Source organism: Pseudophryne corroboree, chromosome 6 (assembly GCF_028390025.1).
Source record: "Pseudophryne corroboree isolate aPseCor3 chromosome 6, aPseCor3.hap2, whole genome shotgun sequence".
In the NCBI taxonomy this organism is placed as follows: Eukaryota; Metazoa; Chordata; class Amphibia; order Anura; family Myobatrachidae; genus Pseudophryne; species Pseudophryne corroboree.
The window spans coordinates 461026585-461047168 of record NC_086449.1 but is presented as its reverse complement, the minus strand read 5'-3'; the positions used below and the strand labels follow the sequence as shown (position 1 = coordinate 461047168).

General features: G+C 34.9%; 1 protein-coding gene across 1 annotated transcript in view; it reads right to left on the bottom strand.

The window, feature by feature from the left end:
* GRM8 (glutamate metabotropic receptor 8) overlaps positions 1-20584 on the bottom strand; it is a 1527000-nt gene that overhangs the window by 408462 nt on the left and 1097954 nt on the right. Inside the window, exon 7 of the mRNA XM_063927164.1 lies at positions 9050-9250. Coding sequence (XP_063783234.1) covers positions 9050-9250 — 201 coding nt within the window. The remainder of the gene's footprint in view (positions 1-9049; positions 9251-20584) is intronic.

Sequence of the window (20584 nt, the reverse complement as noted above, 5' to 3'; positions counted from 1 at the left end):
GAGTGTGATCTGAAACACAAATGGGTTCTATTCTTGCATACTGTATGTGACCTTAGGAAACAGATTGATAAAAGTAAATAAGCTATTCTAGATAATGTTTAATATGCTGTGGAAAGACATGTGTAATCCATCTCTGTATGGGTTAATGCATGCCAAACATCAACTAAATGCAAAGATTTAGCAAAGGATGTGACCTCTAGTCTCTGAAGACTACCAACTTGGGACACAAGACTGTCCAGGATAGTAGAAGATACCAAGTTAAATTCATCCTCAAAATGTAATTGTTCGTTTGAATCGGAGTTTAAAATTGCAAGAAACTTCTGTAAAAAGGTTCAAAAATATGTGTTGGGGCATACATATTGCAAACAGTGGACACAACATACTGACTCTCAGGGTCAGATATATCTGAGAAAGTTTCAACCTGTAATTGTTTTCTTGTAAGTATAACAACCCCTATTGCTCTCGAATTATATGAAGAGGCTGCTATTACAGATCACTGTAACATTTGTAATTTAGCTGCTTCTGTAGGGATCATCTGGGTTTTCTGCAAGAAAACCAAGACCAATTTCTGCTCAGACAGGTACAGTAAAACTTTGTGCCTTTTTGCAGGCGAATGTAAAGTACCCAGGTTAAGCAATCCTATATTAATATCAGTCATGTTGCAGCATTAGAGGGGGAAAGAAATCTACATTCATGAAGAATACATTGATTGTATATGGTGCTTTTCAATGTAGGAAATGAGGGAGGGAGAAACAAACATAAGGGAGGATACAAAATGTTTCCAAACATTGTGCATAGATAAAGACTCAAGGAGGCTAAAAAGGTAGACCCTAATAGACACTTTAAAAAAATCTGCAAATTAAGCATTTAGACATAAAGTATTATAAAAAAGAAAATAAACAAAGAACAACAAAAGAAAAATAACTGGAAACATATTAGCAAAGTAATTAACTGAAACTACCAGCATATCCTTGTCATAACATAGGTTGGGGAGAAAACTGATTATGAAGAACACCATATGTTATTGTAATAGAGCTCCAAGAACTAAATCAACCTAGGTATTAATGTGATACACAAAATGAGTTGGTTAAGGTCAAATATTAGTGTGAACAAGAAATGTCTCCTAAGTATCAGGTAACAAAGTTGCAGCATGAATATGAATATTCAAATAGTTCACCACAGTCCTGTAAATGAAGGGGTAAAACATCATGGAAATACCAGACATATGCAGAGGAAGAACTATATATATATGTGCATGATAAGAAGTCACTAAGCAGAAAACATTGCAAAACAGAGAGCTCAGCAAAAAATTTTGGTGACATTAGTGAATTAGCATCAAGGATTGATTGCAGATTCAGTGTGGAGATGCGGGCACAAGGTACAGATCTGAGCTATCTGTATCTTTATCCACATTTTTTGAGGAACACTTCATCATCAGACAAATGATTGAAATCTTTAAATGAAGAGTCATCAAAAATTCTCAGCCGCCGAGTGCATCGGGGAGAATTTGGTTTTCTTTCACCAGTTGGGAGCAGGAAGTTGAAAATAATTTTTGCGCTCAAGAAAGTTCAATAGAGTAATCTTGAAATATGTTAAGTTTTTGTCCTTCCAATGGAGGATCAGGTAACTTGTGAGACACTAGTCATATGGCCGATTTGTGAATATAATTAAGACACTTGAAAATCATTACCCTGTGGCATGCAGAAGGGGAGGAGGTTAAAGGACCAACTCTATGAACTCTGTTGATGACAATGTTTCTGCTAGTTTACTCTATTACTAAGAGTGTGTTATGCATGAAATGTGCTAGTGCTGCTCCTTTAATTTTCTTCAGTAGGCCCGCCAATCTTTTATTGTTTTGGTAGGATCTATTTTCTAGATCATCCACCTTGTTCCAAAACTGGTTCTTCTTGTGTAGACATTTAAGGGTACATTTACTAAGGTGGGAGTTTTTATAGAACTGGTGATGTAGCCCATAGCAACCCATCAGATTCTACTTAACATTGTTCTACCTGCTTCTAGAGGATAATAGCTAGAATCTGATTGGTTGCTATGGGCAACATCACCAGTTCTAAAAAACCTCCCACCTTATTAAATTTACCCCTTAAACTCATGTAGTAGGTCATACACATCATTATTTGTAACTTTTTGCAAAAACATTTGTAATAAAAAATAACTGCTGTTTGTTTGTGCAGCTGCTCTGTTGCTTAGTTTAGCCAGTTAGCCTTTAGCTGTGCTGGTAAACAAAAATGTGAGCTGCACGGGGGTCAATGTTGAGTGGAAATTACTGGAAAATAATGTTATTAAGGTTACAAATACTGTAGGAACAAATTATGCAATTTTTGTTGTTTTTTATCAACTTTTGAGAAACAAAAAAAATCCAAAACCAAAACACGTGAGGGACCTTAACACAAAGTTAATACAGATCCAAAATCAAAACATTGAGGGTTGGTGCACATCTCTATAAATACACAACATCCTTTCAAGCTAGACAGAGATAAACCACAGTTGATGTTAACCTATTAACCGGTAACAAACTAAACTTTACCTGAGAGGTTAAATAGCAATCAGGTACTTAGATTGATAGTCCTTAAAATAATACAGGAGCCTTGACCTTTTTCTGAGCTTCTAATGTTTACATGTTTTAGCTTTGTTTTTTTGCTGAACCAAAAATGTATATAATTATTAATTTTTAGCCCAAATACAGTATAGCGAAATAGGTTAATGTTCATACTACTGTATGTCCCATTATTGCAGCAAGTAATCACAGAGGGAATCCAGGAAACTCCTAGTTTTGTTCATGTAGTGCCATGCATTATTATAGTATAGAAGAAAAGAAAATCAATTTTAATAGTAATATATGTAGTGTTTTGCCACTACACACAAATACAGTTAATCCCAGGAGAGAGAAATCTCAAATGCACATTTCCAGAGAAAGTTTTCTTGGAAATGTGCTGCCTCGGACAAAAAAAAATGTTCTGCACTGTCCTTACAAGTTGGTAGTCTGTCCTAATAAGGTGGTATAGTGTACCAAATGACAAAAATTACTGTAACATGTTGTGTGTGTAATACTAAAATATAGGAAGACATAGCAACATGATTTCTTCACTTGTAATCTATTGGTGTTCCACTACATGGTCAAACATTTATAATTATAGCATTGAAAAAGTATGCTTACACTGCAATTTCATTTGAAGAGATATATTCTGAAGCCACGAAGTCAGTGGCAGCTCATCTGAAACTGGATGCTAAGTTCAGAACTGCTCACACTCTCTTTTCTCAGCAATAAGTGTAAACATAATTTCACAACAATTAGCCCTTCTGAATGCCTAAGGTTTTCTGAGATCATCTCTCTAATTTTAAACTGTAACATTCCAGTTCATAGCACACAGCACTGCAAAAGCTTAGCTGACAAACAGCTTTGCAAGTTTACTACATAAAATCCAATTAATCACCCAAAATGCTCTGACATTGGCTGCATTGTGACACCTTGCATGACCTTAAGCTTTTCCTTAGACACATAGAAAAAATCCACAAAATTGTTCACAATATACAGTACGCTAATCATGCTTTAACTGATGGGCATACTGTATGTCATTATTTTAGTGTAGTTAAAAACTAGTTAAGACATATTGAGGTTCTATCATTTAAGTAAATAACCATATTATTATTTTAAACAGTCCTAGCTTATATTAAAAAAGGATATAATTTGCTAACATACAGTATGTAGTTATACTTGCAGCATGGTATGAGAAAGTAATACATAATACTCAACACACTAGAATTTAAATATCTTTTTGACAGACTTTCAGTGAAGCTAAATTGATGAAAAATGAAGGACCAACAGTAGCTTATTGAATTTATAGTTCACAATTAAATATATACAGTTTGTGAATTTCCATGTGAAAGTTTCAAGTGAGCACGTGTTTTAAATGTAAACTCAATTATAATTATAGTATACTTTGGCAGGGACATAACACTTTGTGTGGCCCTAAAAACATTTTTAAAAGTCCTCCAATGCTTTTAGAGAGACATCTTTGTGTGCAGAGCTCCACCAATTTGGGCATACATAGTGCTGCCCAGTGGGCATCAGGGCCATTTTAGCAATTAACTGGGCCTCCTACCCATCCATTCACAAGAATAACTAATAACAAAAAAAATCATAATTTAACCCTCCTGTGGTCCGGCGCCATATTCTATATGCTTCCATTCAGTGAATGACTGTCAGAACTCTGACTGGTGGATAGCTCCAGCCATCCACCAATCATCATGCTGACATTCACTGCCTGGCTGCTGCCTGGGAGGCAGGTAGAGAATGCTGCTTGGCTGTTCTGATTGTGTGTAATTCACAATTAAAGCAGCCATGCAGCATTCTCTATCTGCCTCCCAAGAAGCTCCCCAACCATCCTGCCCCTGATCAAAGGTCCCTAGCACCATGGGGCACTGGGCAATTCATTAAAATGGCACAGGGGGCATGCTTCCTATCATTTAAACTAAAACAATCAATCACAACAATCAAAGCAATCACAGCTTGGATCAAAATGAATGACAGTTGAAAAACTGCAATCCATTAACTGTAAATATGTATATTTAGATATAAATAAAATATACACTGTTGTATTACAAATGTAGTAAATCTGCCCCTCTGTAGTGCACCCAGGTCATAATATGCTATACTGTAGTTTTTTGCCTGCAGCTCCTTCCCACTAGCTATCTCTAACAACTACAGTAGGTATCTCTAAATCTACCATCAAAAGGGACTGTGCCAGTGACTTACATTGACTTACCATTGAAAGCACACCCTGCTCATCACAGCTAGACAGTCCCAGGAGGAAATGTTTTATCCTCCTGGGACCTGTCAGTCCAGACTTCAATAGCAGGGAAAGTGCTTTCCATGGGAAGCCACTCCCCTGCTATTATGGCAACATTATCTGGCTTGTAGGGGCTGCAGATGATGCAGTACCTAGCAGTCAGCATATAGTATCTGGCAGCCTCAGACTTAAACCTCTCCCCCACTGAAGTCAGACTTAAGCCCTGCCTCCCAGTGATGTCCACCATCAATCACTGGGAGGACAGGAAGGAAAGGGCTGCAGAGGCAGTCAGCCAGACACTATGCAGACCCCCCAGCCAGACAGGAATGGAGAATGGAGCTATCACTGCCCTACAGAGTGGGGCTATAAGAGTGGAATGCAGTTCCACACAGCCCAGGCTGCAAAGCCTCATATAAAAAAGGTACTGATATTCACAACAGGAGGGGCTATGCCGCTGAACACCTGCCACATTCCTTAGCCTACTAATCTGTTGACTGCCCTTCTTGTGCCTAGAATTACTGTAACTAGAAAAGAGATATTAACTGATGGTAGGAAATTGTACATGAAATGTTCATGGCATCCAATCACCAAACTGAAATCACCAGTAGACCTATATCACAAGGCCTTACATGGATTACATACTTATGCTGCATTTCCAAATGGAACACAATTTAATAAAACTAACCTGAAGATACTGCAGGTATTGGGACCATTGCCTATACATATATACTATTCAGATCAGCAGGAATATGCAGGTCCTTTTAATAAGGGATAAAAACTAGTAGGATGAATAGTATATCTTAAATGCTTCCCTGTTCCCTGTGCCACCCCCCTACCATCTTAGCTTATGAAACAGTTAACTCGGTACTGACATCAACATTTTGTCTATAAACATAGATCTTACTAAAATGTTCTTTAGTAATTCCTCCATATGTTTCTGTTTATAGAATAACTGGTATTGCATCTTACATGATGAAGGCTGTAATAATATTTTACAACTATGATCTGTATCCATCTTATTAGAAAATGTGTGATATTTTTATTGGTATTAGTTAATTAATTTGATGCCATACATTTTTGCATTAGAACAATTAATCTGTTTGTATAATTTCTGATTGGCAACTGAGTTTGTTAGTGCAAAACAAACACAAATTGGATGTATGAAATGAAGAGATACATTTCACAATACAATCTCCACACATCAGATTGTGTTTCACCTTTTCCCATTCTGACACTGCTCCTTCCACATAAAGCTCAGCTCACCAGTATTATTAATGTGCTATGTATGTCACAAATTGAACAATCTCCTGAAATCTACTAACTGCTGAAAGCATTATCATGATCTGATTGGAAACAGTACCTGCACACTTTAAAATTGGAGAAACATACTGCACTATAGTAGACAAAGATCTGAAGGATAACAGAAAAATGTGCCTATCAAATGTGCCATACAAACTTATTTTATACACAAAACACATTCCTTTTTTTCTTATGGTAATACAATATATAGAATTTGGAATGTGTTATTGTTTATTTCTGTATTTTATGGTCATGCAAACATAAGAACTGTTATTCTTTTCTCAATATAGTTTTATTTCAGAAGCATGTTGCTGCAGTTGTTGAAAAATAATATCACTTTCTAACATATGTTGATAAATGATACCGCAGGAATAAATTATAAATGTCAAAGTAAAAAATTGAGAATACAATCACAATACTTTTCAGAGTTTGCATTTTATATACAATTTGCATCATTATAAAATATCATGCTATCATATTACTTACTGTGATAGTGCTGTGATAGTTATGGTTATTAATTACCTGTCAGTACTGACTGAGTTACTAATGTTCTTATTAACAGACTGATTTATGAGTATAATAATTAGGCTTCATACTGCAGCAAACAAAGTTAAATTCATTCTCCATATCTAAATTTGTTGGCATGTTTATTGTTACATTTGCTTTCCTTGAATTATATACAGTAGGCTTCTTTTCATCTACAGTGAGTACACTAGTTATTCCCTGAATATAAATCCCAAATTTGTATTTGTATGAAACATCTGCATACTGGCAGCTCTGTAAGTTAAGTGGCACTTGACAGATCACAGTAGAATATTTGCCTGCAGAGCTATATGGACAATGTAATCATCATCACCTTAAACACTGCAGTAACAATACCATGATAAAAGTCAAGTAAAAAAGAAACTTTCCATCTTCAGTGAATCTCCTGTCCAGCAAATTACCCTTTTTGAGACAAGGTAAAGTTCACAGCTCCCTAATTTTTAACATTTTCATTCATATTTATATCATAAACTCATATAAACACTGCTTCATATTTTTCAATCTGTTTGTAGTATCCACATTTTCATTTCCTAAGATGCATTCAGGTCAGCATTAATAGCATATACATACAGTACAGCAGGCATACTTTAGGCATACATCATGATCACATATACTTAAACCCATGTTACGAATCAAAATCCTCTATATAATATAGAATTCTCCATGTAATGTTAAAAAAAATTTGGGTACAGTATACACACACACACACACACACACACACACACACACACACACACACACACACACACGTATTCCTCTATTAATCCTTTAATAGGTATTCAGATAGGTGAAAACAAGATATAGTAGGTCACTGGTTCCAGAAAAAGTCCCTTTGCCTATATACAGTACTGTAATTATCCCATTTTTACACAGTTTTGAGTTAATTGACTTTTTTGTCCAGTTTTCCTCTGAGTTTTCTCACCTGCAGTTTCTCATATTCTGCAAAAAGTTATATTTTACTACCTATCGAGTATTGCTAAGCAGTGGAAAGGACTACAGTGTTGACAGATTTCTCTCAAAACACAATTAAATTTTGCATCATATTATTTTTACCCCATTTCATCAAATCTGTAATTTAAGTTAAAATAAATAAGATTTTTCAAATGCTTATTAACTTAAATAATCAGACTGCCAAACCAGCTACCTGGAGTATATCTATAGCAACCAATTGGTAATTTCACCTGAAGCTAAACTCAGTTTCTCCTTGGAAGCTAAATTCAGAATGACCTTGTGCATTTTCAACAAGGCTGCCAGCTGCGGTCAATGAAGTGTATTGTGATAAACAGTGCTGCTCATTTTTCCTTGATTTAGAAACATTGACATATACTATGACAGAAGACATTTAACAATATTTTTATAGATAAATTGTGATAATCTAAATCCACATTTCACTTTACTGTAAAAATTAATTGAAAGTCCAATTAGGTTAATAATGTTTAATATATCATTACTGAATAGTGCGTTAAAACAAATAACCTTATACTTTGTTTTCAGAAAACAATTCAGTAGTTTGTATAAATGGTGAAAACACAAAGAGTACTACATAACCTATCATACTAACATATTAATAGCCAAAGTAAACATGTTATGTAGTACAGAGGGATATTCAGTTTGCCGTGGTAATTTACCACTGCTAATTAGCCTGCCCAGGGCTGTCCAATTAGCCCTGATGCCAGTATTCATTGGGCATTTTTTTCACCTGCTTAAAGAAGGTGGAAGAAAATCTCTGATAAAATGCCCCATTTTTGCAATCTCTACCACAAAAACACATTTTTCGGGACCTTATCATGGATCTGAAGTGTTTTTGTCCTAAAAGGGTAGTTTTTCAGACACAAAAATGGGGAATAATTGAATCTCCCCCCCCCAAAAAATAGGTGAAAAACTCACAAAACATCCCCCTTTTTTCATACGTGAAAATTTACAGCAGCTATTTCAATAACCCCATAGTCTACATAAGACACAATGGACTACAGTAAACCAAATTATTATTCATACAGGAATTGATCAACCTTTTAACACAACTGAGAGCAGTGTTTTAATTTAACCTGTTTTCTACATTACTTTAATAGTTTAACATTCTATATTAATGGATAGAACTGTCCTTCATCAGATACATATACAGTAGATATAGATTACACAGCAACTGAAATATGTACATAAGTCATAACTTTGAATTTCTGTTAATTCTTTTGTTGTTTAATTGGTCTCTTGCCCAGACAACTGCACGTGACACACAAAGCAACCTAAAACCTACACTTATAGCTCCATTATCCCACTGTGCAAAGTAATAATAAATAATGATATTACTATTATAATAAATAAAGATATATCTATTTTAATAGTTTTTTGAGTGTGTGTGTGTGGGGGGGGGACTGCTTATGTCCATTTCATCAACTTACCATTAAAATTCACAGCCCGAATATAACTGAGAAGATCTTTACCATCGATAGGCTTCATTCTTGGGCAAAGTCCCACATAGCCAGGACAGAAATCTTTGTGCATTTTATGGAGAGCATGAGCCATAGAATACACTGCATCAATCACAAATTGAACCTTGCCTTCTTGTTCATAACTTGAATCCCTTCCAATCCGTTCTAATCCTGCAAAAATGAATATATGTGTATTTCATTATGTTAATTAAATCAAATAATTAATCAAATATGCCAACATTATATATTACGTAACCTTTTAGATATATCTGATGTCAATAACAACTGCATTTTCTAACTTAATTTTGGTCAAAATAGCAGTGGGGTACTTTCTAATTGTGACAAATATATATAAATAAAAGGTTAGAGATCTGTTAACCAGATACCACTTATTCGGTAAGTCCTGTAAATAAGAATGAAAACAGTAAATATGTGTTTTTTGGTAAAAATTTCACTTTTGTTCTGTACTATTCCATTAGGAGCACTGCTAAATAATGTAATAAAAAGATACTTGTTAGATAGATGTTATTAGCTTGACAGTGATCTGTCTGAATCATGACAAGGATGTAAAATTATTTGGTGGACCTAAAATTTAGGAATTCATTTCTTGGGGATTTATATACTTGTTCAGAGTTTCTTACTGTTTAGAGCTCAACTTTTTGCCTTCCAGCTAGAGCAGTATATGCAGGTTATCATGGTGATTAAAAAGAGGAATTTGACGTCACAGTATGAGTATTCTGAATTCTGTCAATAAAGACCAAATGACCCTTAAAGCAAACAAGGTTTAGGTTTTTTTCCCTCAATTAACTGAATTCACCGGTGTAAAGACTTTATTTTAGGGCAACATAATTCACTAGAATCAATAATTATGAGAGTATAAGTGACATGTGATGAACAAAGAGTGAATATTCATGAAAAATGAGTAGGCCCTAATAAGGGGGATGTTATGATTCAGAAAAGAAGACAAATGAGTAGCTGAATAAGGTCTATATGATGACTGATTAGCAATGGCTGGCAAATTCTGAAGAATGAGTTATGAGGTATTATTGTTAAGTGAGAAGGGGAGAGCAATAAATGAGATTAGAAAATTTCTTCAAGGTACAATACAATGTAATGAAACCACTCTGGAGTTCAATTTTTATTATTTTTTATTTTAAGTAGCAAACGTGTTACTAATAGAGCAGCTCATTCAACGTGGTGTAGACTTCCGCCAATCAGAGAACAGTTATGAACAAAACATGAGACATAATTTTCATCTAATTTTTCTAAAAGGAGTTCACAATACTGTAGTTTAAGAATAAAACATCTAGGAGTTCCATTCTTAAACATGATGATGAAGCAGCATCTATTTTTCCCATTGTATGAAATGCATTGCCCACAATAAATATATTTTTCTCCTATGAGGTTATATTAAACATTTGGTTCCAACATAATACATTTTTTAACATGCATTTCACATGGTGGGAATACCTGAATAAAAATTAGATAAAAACTTTCAGCCCAAATCACTTACTTTTCTAACTCATAATATGTAATTTATTTACTCAAAACATATAAGTCATGTTACATCTTCAAATCTTTATAGGGTCACCTATCATTTATCACCTAATGTATTGCTCCCTTTCCACTCATGTTTTAGCAATTATAACTCATCATACATCACATATAAGAGTGTTTCCAAAAAGTGACTGGGTTCACATTTATTTTTATGTCTGACTCTGCAATTAGGATGTTGTTATTTAAAATAAGTTAATGTGGCAATAACAATGGTATAGTATTTTTTTTTCTAAAGACTATGATAAAACAAGATAATAATTTCCCTTTTTTTCTGAGTCATTGTCTTTAATTCAGGCTGTGCTCACAAATCTAATTTCAGTCATTTAATACCCTGAAGATACATACAGTCTACTGAAATACAATTGACAAATTTTAGAGGATATATGAAATTAAGCTACTGTAATAGTGTTTGTCTCTATTCATCTTTTTCCTAAGAAAGTCTATTTAAGCATTGCTTTTATCATTTTAATCATGAATTCATTGTATTATAATTTATGATGTGGCATAATGGTGCATTAGCTGCAAACATTTATTTATTATGCACTTACTGTATTTCATATGAGAGTAACAATTTTGCTCTTAAATATTCAAACCAGATTAACCTACTGTGCCCTTTATAAATAATTAAATAAATGTGAATAGTATAGTACTGTACAGAAATAAAAATCAGTTGTGCCAGAATAAGGTAATATTTTTTTCAAGACTGAAAATATCACTAAATTGTTCTACCGAAGCAGAACATAATTTCCATCAATAAAGGGAAATATTTATTTACCAATGTTAAAGCTCCCTCATTAATATTGGGTTCTACCCAAGATGAGCATCCTCCAAAAATGTTGTATATGTCTAGGATAAGCTATTTGAAAACAAATAGCAGGGAATAATTTGGTAGGGATTTTCCTCCCAAGAAACAATGCATTTTATAGGTCATATTTATTGTTGATGGACATGACAATTTAATAGAGAGTTTTGTTACATAATGTTGCAAAACATGTTTTTTATTATAATGAATACTAATATGTTGAGGAAACATTGTGCATCTCCTAATGAATATGTAACACAAGTTTTCTTAATATTTTATTTAAAAGAAGGTATTTTAATATTTGTTCTGGTACACATTGCAGGTATTTAAACTAACAGCAATAAAAGTTTACTTGAATACCTAAAAATGATGTCTTTTGACACTAACAAACAACAGCAAAAACTCAAACTACAAATTTAATGGAGAATTTACAGTAGAGATGCACAGAGGCAAAGGACCACAGACCATGACAATTTCAGGTAAGCAGAGCAGACTATTTTATTATAACTTTTTGAAGTTCACTCAATACTAAATGTTACAATTTGATTGGAGTTTATCTTTAACATGAGTGTTTCTCCCTCTATTAGATTTACCAAATATTACCCCAAATATTTTTTCTAGCCTATTATTTTTTGTATTGAATCCATATCCTATAATCAGTAACAATTATTTATATTGCACAATTTTTACACAGCACTTTAAAAGAAGGAGAATAAAAGAAGACAGGGCAGAATTGTGAAGTCTTTATTATACAAAAGATTAAATGCAGATAGCAACAACTGGCAAAAAAGGATACAAGACACAGCTGTGATATAATGCCAGATACACAGGTGTTCCAAAATCATGTACTTATGTGTTAATACGCTTGTAAAACATTGTCCAGATGTCCAGAGAAAATTTTTTTTCTTCATGATGGTGCTTTCCTTCCTTCCTTCCTTTGTAGAGTCACTTTGATATCTTGTCATAGCTTACCTAGCCATACTGTACATGTTCTAGCTCACAAATAACTTACTGCTCAATCCTTCACACCACATGCTATGGGCATGTTCCTCTCATTATAATAGCCATCTTGATGACAGTAGACATGCCCATGAGGGTCTTGTTCATTGTGTTTCTGACTTAGTCTCATCCTATCCTCCAGAAATGCAACTACTAGAACACTGACTAGAGTCTTAAAAGGTTTCAGTAATACTGGAACGTACACTGTGGCCACCCTCTATGTGATGTTTAGCCATATGAACTGGAAGGGATTCCCCATACCCACCCTTTTTTTCTCTTATTTATTCTTCCTGTTCATCTGATATTCTTCCTCATTAGATTATGTGCATTTGTGTATTTTAATTATTGCTCATGTACCTGACAGTTATTGCATACTGTGTTGACCCAGTTTCCTCCTGGAAATACACAAAGGTGGCTTGCACATCCCATGATGACTACAGTATGTACCAGTACCCTTTGGATACTATTTGCATTATTGTCATGTATTTTTACTGTATGTTTAAGTTGACCACGACAATAAAAAGATATTTAAAAATATTTCAGTAAGTCCATAGTAGCAGAATTAGTAATGGAAACCAAATTGTTCCTGAAGTTCCCAGTAAATGCATGGGAAAACACATTAATTCCAAAAGGAGAATATGCTCCTCTAAGAAACCTAGAAGGGCTCAATGTAGAAAATGTTGTATTTGCTAACATACCTATTAATCAGCATGTGCTTCTATACAGATGATTCATATTTTCTTACTGGGGCCTGACCTGGTTCCCTATACCCCTGCATTAAACTGACAGTTACCTAATGTACATAACCAGAACTGTGGTACATTAACTAGTGATCTCCATGAGTGAGCAGCGTCAAATAAGGACTGAGACAATTGACCAGCAAAAAAGTTTTCGCTTTAGGAAACTGGTTATAAAGATGATCATTTCAATGACTGTTACAGTAAAAAAAAATTATGAATGCTGGTCACCACTGATGGATGTTGGTATCACCTGCAACTGATACAGTGTGTTATGCTCCTATGCTATTTGTAAAGTCATTGCGCACAAGCTATAGCTGTGAAAGTGCTGTATTCAGTGATTTGACAGCTGAAGCACTGTTAAAGCATAAATGTTTGCCAGGGGAACACAGAATCCCCATTGAATGTAATATAAAGAAATAACCTCAAGAGCAATATGGCTTATTTTCTGTAAAAATAGCTTCATTTAAAAATGTACAGTAATTTTTACATTAACATAAATATTGTATTACAGGATTGCATTACATGCTTGGAAGATAGTAATGATTTTAAATTCAGTGTACATTGATTAATAAAAGGGTTATCAGAGCTGTAAAAAGGTGTGTAAAATAAACTGTTTCCATTGCATGCTCTGAAATTTGAAAGCTCTCCAAGGTAGTAAACATCGAAAAGTGTTGAATTTAATGGAAGAACATCAAAACATTGAGACCTGCCTGCCAGATTTTTTTATTTATACTTCATTCCCTTGTTCATTTACCTACCCATGCAAATCACAACAAAATCATTTTCAATTGTCAATAAAATGTAAATGACTTGGTTTATATTTAAGTATCCAATTTGGTGTTTACAATTTTATTGGTCTCTGTACCATTGCATGTTGGAAATAAATTACAGATAAAAATCTAAATAAATGAGAAAAGTCGCTTTACATTTAACATTTTATTTAAAGAAAAAATAAAACATATGCTATTCAAATTTTCTATGTCTTATTAAAATGCAAACAAAGTGCTTTTATAACATTGTAAACTATGTAGACTTTTTAACGAGAAATATGGATTTAAAAAACAAAACAAATATTTGTATGCCATTGTTCTTATTGCATGTTACAGATATACAAATATGTTATTTTTTATTTGTAGGCACTATTTCACTAGCTCTGTAGACTAAGGGGGATATTCAATTAGCCACGGTGAATTATCATAGCTAATTGATCCCCTGGGGGCTATCCAATTAGTCCCGAAAGCCAGCAGTCATCAAGGATTTTTTTCACATGACCGAGGCAGGAGAAAAAAAAATCCCAGTCTTTTAGTGAACATGGCAATGGAAACATGAGTTCAGGAACATATCCTGTATCATATTGTATGTGTTTTCACCAGAAAAAAAAACAGGCTACAATGGAATTACCCGATAATGTTCATCGGGCAAAAATCACGGTAAAAGCCCCTATTTTTCTTCAGCCAGAAATTTTTCGGTGGTAAATAAATTACCTTCTATGTATTTTATGAGAGCTCAACTTTATTCATGGTTGATCTAAATAATGACAAATATATACATATACACAAATTGTTATTTTATAAAGAGCAATATGTAATTTTTTTTACTAAACAATTCAAATTACATAAAGTGAAGCTATTATACATTATATATATAATATTGTATAGTCTTTTTTAAGGGTTGGGTTCTTATGATCTGCGATCAGGGGACTGCCGCTCACCATACCGATGCCTGGAACCTGGTTTCTAGATGGTCAGCGGGGTGGCGAGTGGGAATAGTCCCTGTTGGTCGGCATGTTGACTGGTTGCCTAGTCAGTGTTTGGGATCCCAGCATTGGTATTGTGACTGCATAACCGCATCCCCTTTTTAAGAGTTAAAGTAAAACAATTATGATTTGCAGACAAGTAATGCTTATTTAACTATATGGTGAAGTGTGTATAAATGTACTGCAACCAATAGCAACCATAGTCAAACTGCAATTTAGAAAAAGTAACAAAATGTCTGATTGGTTTCTATGAACTTTATCTACAGTATGCATACAGTACTATGTTCATAATTAAGACCAAAAGAGTTCCATGTTCCAGGCGCTGGAAGCCAATAAACACAGGTTGCACAACACTGCAAATACAGTAGAAGATTGATAACAAACTTAACAAAGTTCTTACGTGCTGAGAGATAATCTGTAATGTTTCTGAGTCATATTGGCAGTAATAAAACCTTACATGATATACTATTCCATTGCGTCTACATATAGCCATAAACAGCATACGGGGACTGGGATCTCCTGTTAAGTTTAAAGCTGTGAAATGTTCCTCTCTCAATCTTATTTAGGAATGTACAAGTAATGGAACATTATTTTATAAACTACAGACACCAGAAAAAACATTCGCTGGTAAATTCAGTAGAAATACTCACAAATCACTATTATGCCTGAAGCTGAGTAGTAAAACTCCAGGTGCCCAATATCAAAATAAATAAGAAGAAAAAGAAGAGGAAAGAAGCAAGCTACATTATAAGAAAGGGAAAATAAAAATAATAAACATATATTAACCATGGCTGTGAGCTATAAGTAAGAATCATTTTGGCTTAAAATAAAAAGATCAAATACTTACAGTATCAAAGTGTTTTGGGAGCCTAAAGTAAAACAATAAAATAAAATGAAATAATAGAGCAATGTTTAATGGAATTCAGCTAATAGCATGCATACTCTGATGCATTAAAAATATGATTAATTAATCCTTTATTGCACATAAATTTACAGGGTGGTATGATATGCCGGCACTTGGAATGCCGCCAGTCAGAAGACACACAAATTCCTGCTAGGTAAGGATTCTAACCCTCTTTCCCTACCCCCTAACACTAACCCTGCCTACCCACAGCCAGAGCCGGCCCTAGGCATAGGTAAACTAGACAAATGCCTAGGGGCACAAGCAACTTCTGCTGATTAAAATGATATGCAGCATGCCTATATTCTGTGTGTGACTGCGGCTGTATCTGCATATGAAATGCGACATTACAGTGTATTCCTGGAAATCACTGTAACATAGCATTTTGTGTGTAGATACAGCCACAGTCACACACAGATTATAGGCATGCCGCATATCATTTTAATCAGCAGAAGCTGCTTGTGCATCCTAGCTATATAGGAATGCAAATAAGATGCATTTTTGTCAAAAAAGGCACCAGACGTTTGCAGAGCTGCCAGTCATTTTCTGCTGCATGGCGTATTGAGGCAAGATGTATGAGGACATATCTGTATCCAAGCAGAGGCAGAGGTCACAGTATTAGTGACCGTGTGAGTGCTGTGTGCGGGTGGGTTGGTTGTGCAGTAGTGTTTGGCATATGTGTAAGGGGCAATATGTGTGTCATATGTATAAATGCATTAACAATGTGCGGCATATGTGTAAGGGGCACTATGTGTGTCATTATGTGTATAAGGGCATTAGTAATGTGCGGCATATGTATAAGAGACATTATTTGCATAAGCGCATTAATAAAGGTTGGCATAATGTGTAAAGGGTATTATGTTTATAAGGGCATTAATAATGTGTGTTATATGTGTAAGGGGCATTACTGTGTGGTATTATGTGTATAAATGCATTACTAATGTGCGTCATTATGTGTACAAGGTGATCTACTGTGTGGCCTAATATGAATAAAGAGCAATATGGTGTGGTGTAATGTGAATAAGGAGCAATGCAGTGTGATGTAATGTGAATAAGGGGCACTACTGTGAGGAATAACGTATATAAGGTAAAGTGGTACTACTGTGTGATGTAATGTGAATAAGGGACATTATCGCATGATAAAATCTGAATAAAGTTGCACTACTGTATGGCATAATTTGAATTGGGGGTACTATTGTGTGGCCATGCCCCTTCCTAGCAAGAACACACCCCTTTTTGAGCTATGCGCCGAATGTGTGCATTGTTTCTACTTAAAATATAGGAGGTAGGAGCACCAAAATTAGGATTGCTATGGGTGAGGGGTGATGGTCTGGGAAAGGGGTGCAGGGTCAGAGGCGGAACTAGTGGCAGTGCTAGGGGGCACCAGTCAAAATCTTGCCTAGGGCCTCATATTGGTTAGGGCCGGCTCTGCCTGCAGCTTACCCCTAAGCCCCACTGCAGCGTAACCCTAAGCATAACGCTTTAGTGCCTAAGCCTTACCCTCCCTTTTTGGTGCCTAACCCTCCCCCCCACAATTTAACCCCAACCTCCCTTATACTGCCTAAACCTACCCCCCCCCACAAACACACACACACACACACACACACACACACACACACACACACACACCACAACTAATTAGCCCTGGCATACTTACATTCGGGATCAAACTGCTGACATTCCAAATGTTTGTATGCTGAATGCATCCCAAATTTACATGTGCATTGTCAAGTTACAATAATAATAATAATAATAATAATTATTATTATTATTATTATTATTATTATTACTATTGTTATAATTGTCTTTTAAAACTCCCACATCTTTTACAATATTGTCTGTAATTTGAGAGGCTCAATAAACAAACAAATGGCATGCAATGTATTGGATTTCCATGTGCATACACTGCATACCAGGACAAAAAGTAAAAAGAAGCTTCTGGAGAACAAAAAGACAATAAAAGCACCACACCAATTATATACAAAATTCACCCCATAACAACGCATCCCATCTAAATGGAGAACCACCATAAACGCAACACCCTTACATCTTTCTGGTACACACATGTAGAAGGGCTGTACAAAAAACAGTTTCCATGATGACTAAAAATGCACCCTTGTCACTGGTGCATGTCTGGTAGTGTCTGTTTAAAGGATACATGCTGGTAAATGTGTGATTTTAATATTTGGGTTTATAATGTGCTGGCCAAACATATTATGCTATTTTACATGCCACTTTTGCGCAACACACCTTTTAAGAATATCTCACTGTAAATGTTGCAGCAATATAAATACTATGGAGATAGATAAACACTTTTGAAACAAATAAAGGTTATGCTCTTTCACAGGAGGATTCAGAATTTTTTTTTTTATTATTATTATTATTATTATTATTATTGTTGTTATTATTATTTATAAAGTGCAGATATATTATTCAGTGAAATTGACTTATAATAACATGAAACAGAAGGTAGATATGGATGGTGTGCTGTGGACATGGAAGGAGCGGGGGGTAGTGTGCTATGGATGGCATATACTGCGAGGCCTTGCCCTTTGTAGTGAGACCACACTCCTTTTTTGGGAGTGCTCATAGATACAGTGCATTCAAATATGCTTAGTACTGCTAACCTTCCCCTTTCCCTTATCGTGACCCCCTGTAATTTTCTTCTGGATCAGCCCATGGGTACAACACTGGTATATGATTCCAAGCAGTTGTTGATAATAGGCATGATGTTATCTCCAGGCTTTGGACAGTTGGTGATTACAGACACTGTTGGGCTGATTCTGAGTAAGGAGCAAAGCAAAAGAAAGTAACTTTTACCCTGGTAAAACCACTGTGGTTGGGGGAGATTTAAATTGGTATCAATAATTAGATGTGAGAGGGGCATGTCCGAACTCAAATCTAAATAGCTGTGTAAAAATAAAGCTGTCCACCATTTATGAGCTACATGCAAATGCAGGCAGTATGTACCCTCCATGCAACTGTTTTTTTCAGCAAATGAAACTTTACAGAAACATGTCAGAAAAATATTTTATCAGTGTTGTTATACAAGTTTGTAAAAAGTTTAAAAAAGCACTTTTACATCCCATGTGCAAGTTCACAAATCTATTTCCCATCAATACAGCACCTCAATATACTTGTCCCACATCATGTAACCCATTATTGAGCTTTTCACAGAAAATAATCTGAAAACTGACATGTCTTTATTGGATAAATGATACTGTTTAAACTCCAGTGCATGATCATTCATTGGTAGGGGCATACCAAAGGTTATACACTGTGTCTTGACATTGGTTTTATCTTAAAGATATAATAAAGATTTCCCTACTCTTTCACCTACTCAGTGGGTGCACACAACAAAATATGTATTTGCAGAGAAAATGCAGTTCGAGTTTGTAATTGAATTGCAAATGCAAATCACTGTGCAAATTTGCAGTGAAAATAGCTTACTGGACCCAACTCACTCCTAACTAAATTGACCACTAAGAATTCTATGAGTTGGCAAGAAAGGGAATCCTTTCTTATTATGTGTAAATTATGGACTATATTTAAGCGTTTATCAGTAATGGAAAAATGTCTCACTGTTTTGAACTATTCAATTAGTGGGACACAGCAGGATAATCTTAAGATTTTTTCTGTGGTGTCTCAGTTTTCATTGAATTTCCAATACATGAGAAGCCCGCAAGGCAATTCAACATACTGTACTACTGATTTCTCCATGAAAAAGCCAGGGTCAAACAGTATGCTACACTTTCAGACTTGCACGCATCTTAAAGTATGGCCAGCTCTGGCAGCAAAAAACATTTCAGGGTGAATTTTTCATTTGCACTTTAGACATGAATTCCATCAGCATGAAACCCTAAATGGGATGTTGTATATCCAGCTATTTTCTGGACATTGGGATATATATATAAATATATATATATATATGGTGGAAATCATATTTATGCTGATTAAAGCACATCCTTTTAAAACATGTCCTTTTAAATGCACCATGAATATCAAGGACATATTGCTTTACTATACAACACACTACACAGAGTTCAAATAATATATCCTATAGTATGAAAAGGGGGTTGACATAATGACATCATTACCGATAAGAGGCTTGTGTTGAGCGAATGATAACGTCTGAATGGACAATCCAATCAAAATTTGGATTGCACCTCCAGTGTGTAGAATTTCATTAACTACAAAAATGGTCCTGTCACTTTTTACCTTATCACACTCACTGACTGACTCATCAATAATTCTCTTACTTCCCGATATGATAGGAAGCTGAAATTGAAAGTAGGTATTATTCAGGTGGGAAATAGGAAAATTACGTAATTAGAATATGAATAAACCACCCTTATGGGGAAGAACAGGGGGGTTAACATAATGACATAATGAACAAAAATGCCCAAACGGACAATCAGATCAAAATTTGGATTGTATCTCCAGTGTGTGGAATTTAATAAACTACAAAAATGGTCATGTCACTTTTTACCGTATCTGCTACGGGTGCTCCTTGAGAAATACCAAGAACCATGGATTAATATTTACTAACATTAACATGTCTCAAATTTACATCTCTATACAGTACATTTACAAAAATTTTAACACTCATGTATATTTATAACCATGAAAATCAGAAACTCCCATACGAAGAATGAGTAGAACAGCCAGAATTAAATATTATCTGTAGAAATTTAGGCAAGACATCTCATAGTCACCTTAGGCCACGTATTCTTTTTAGCTGGTCTTGATA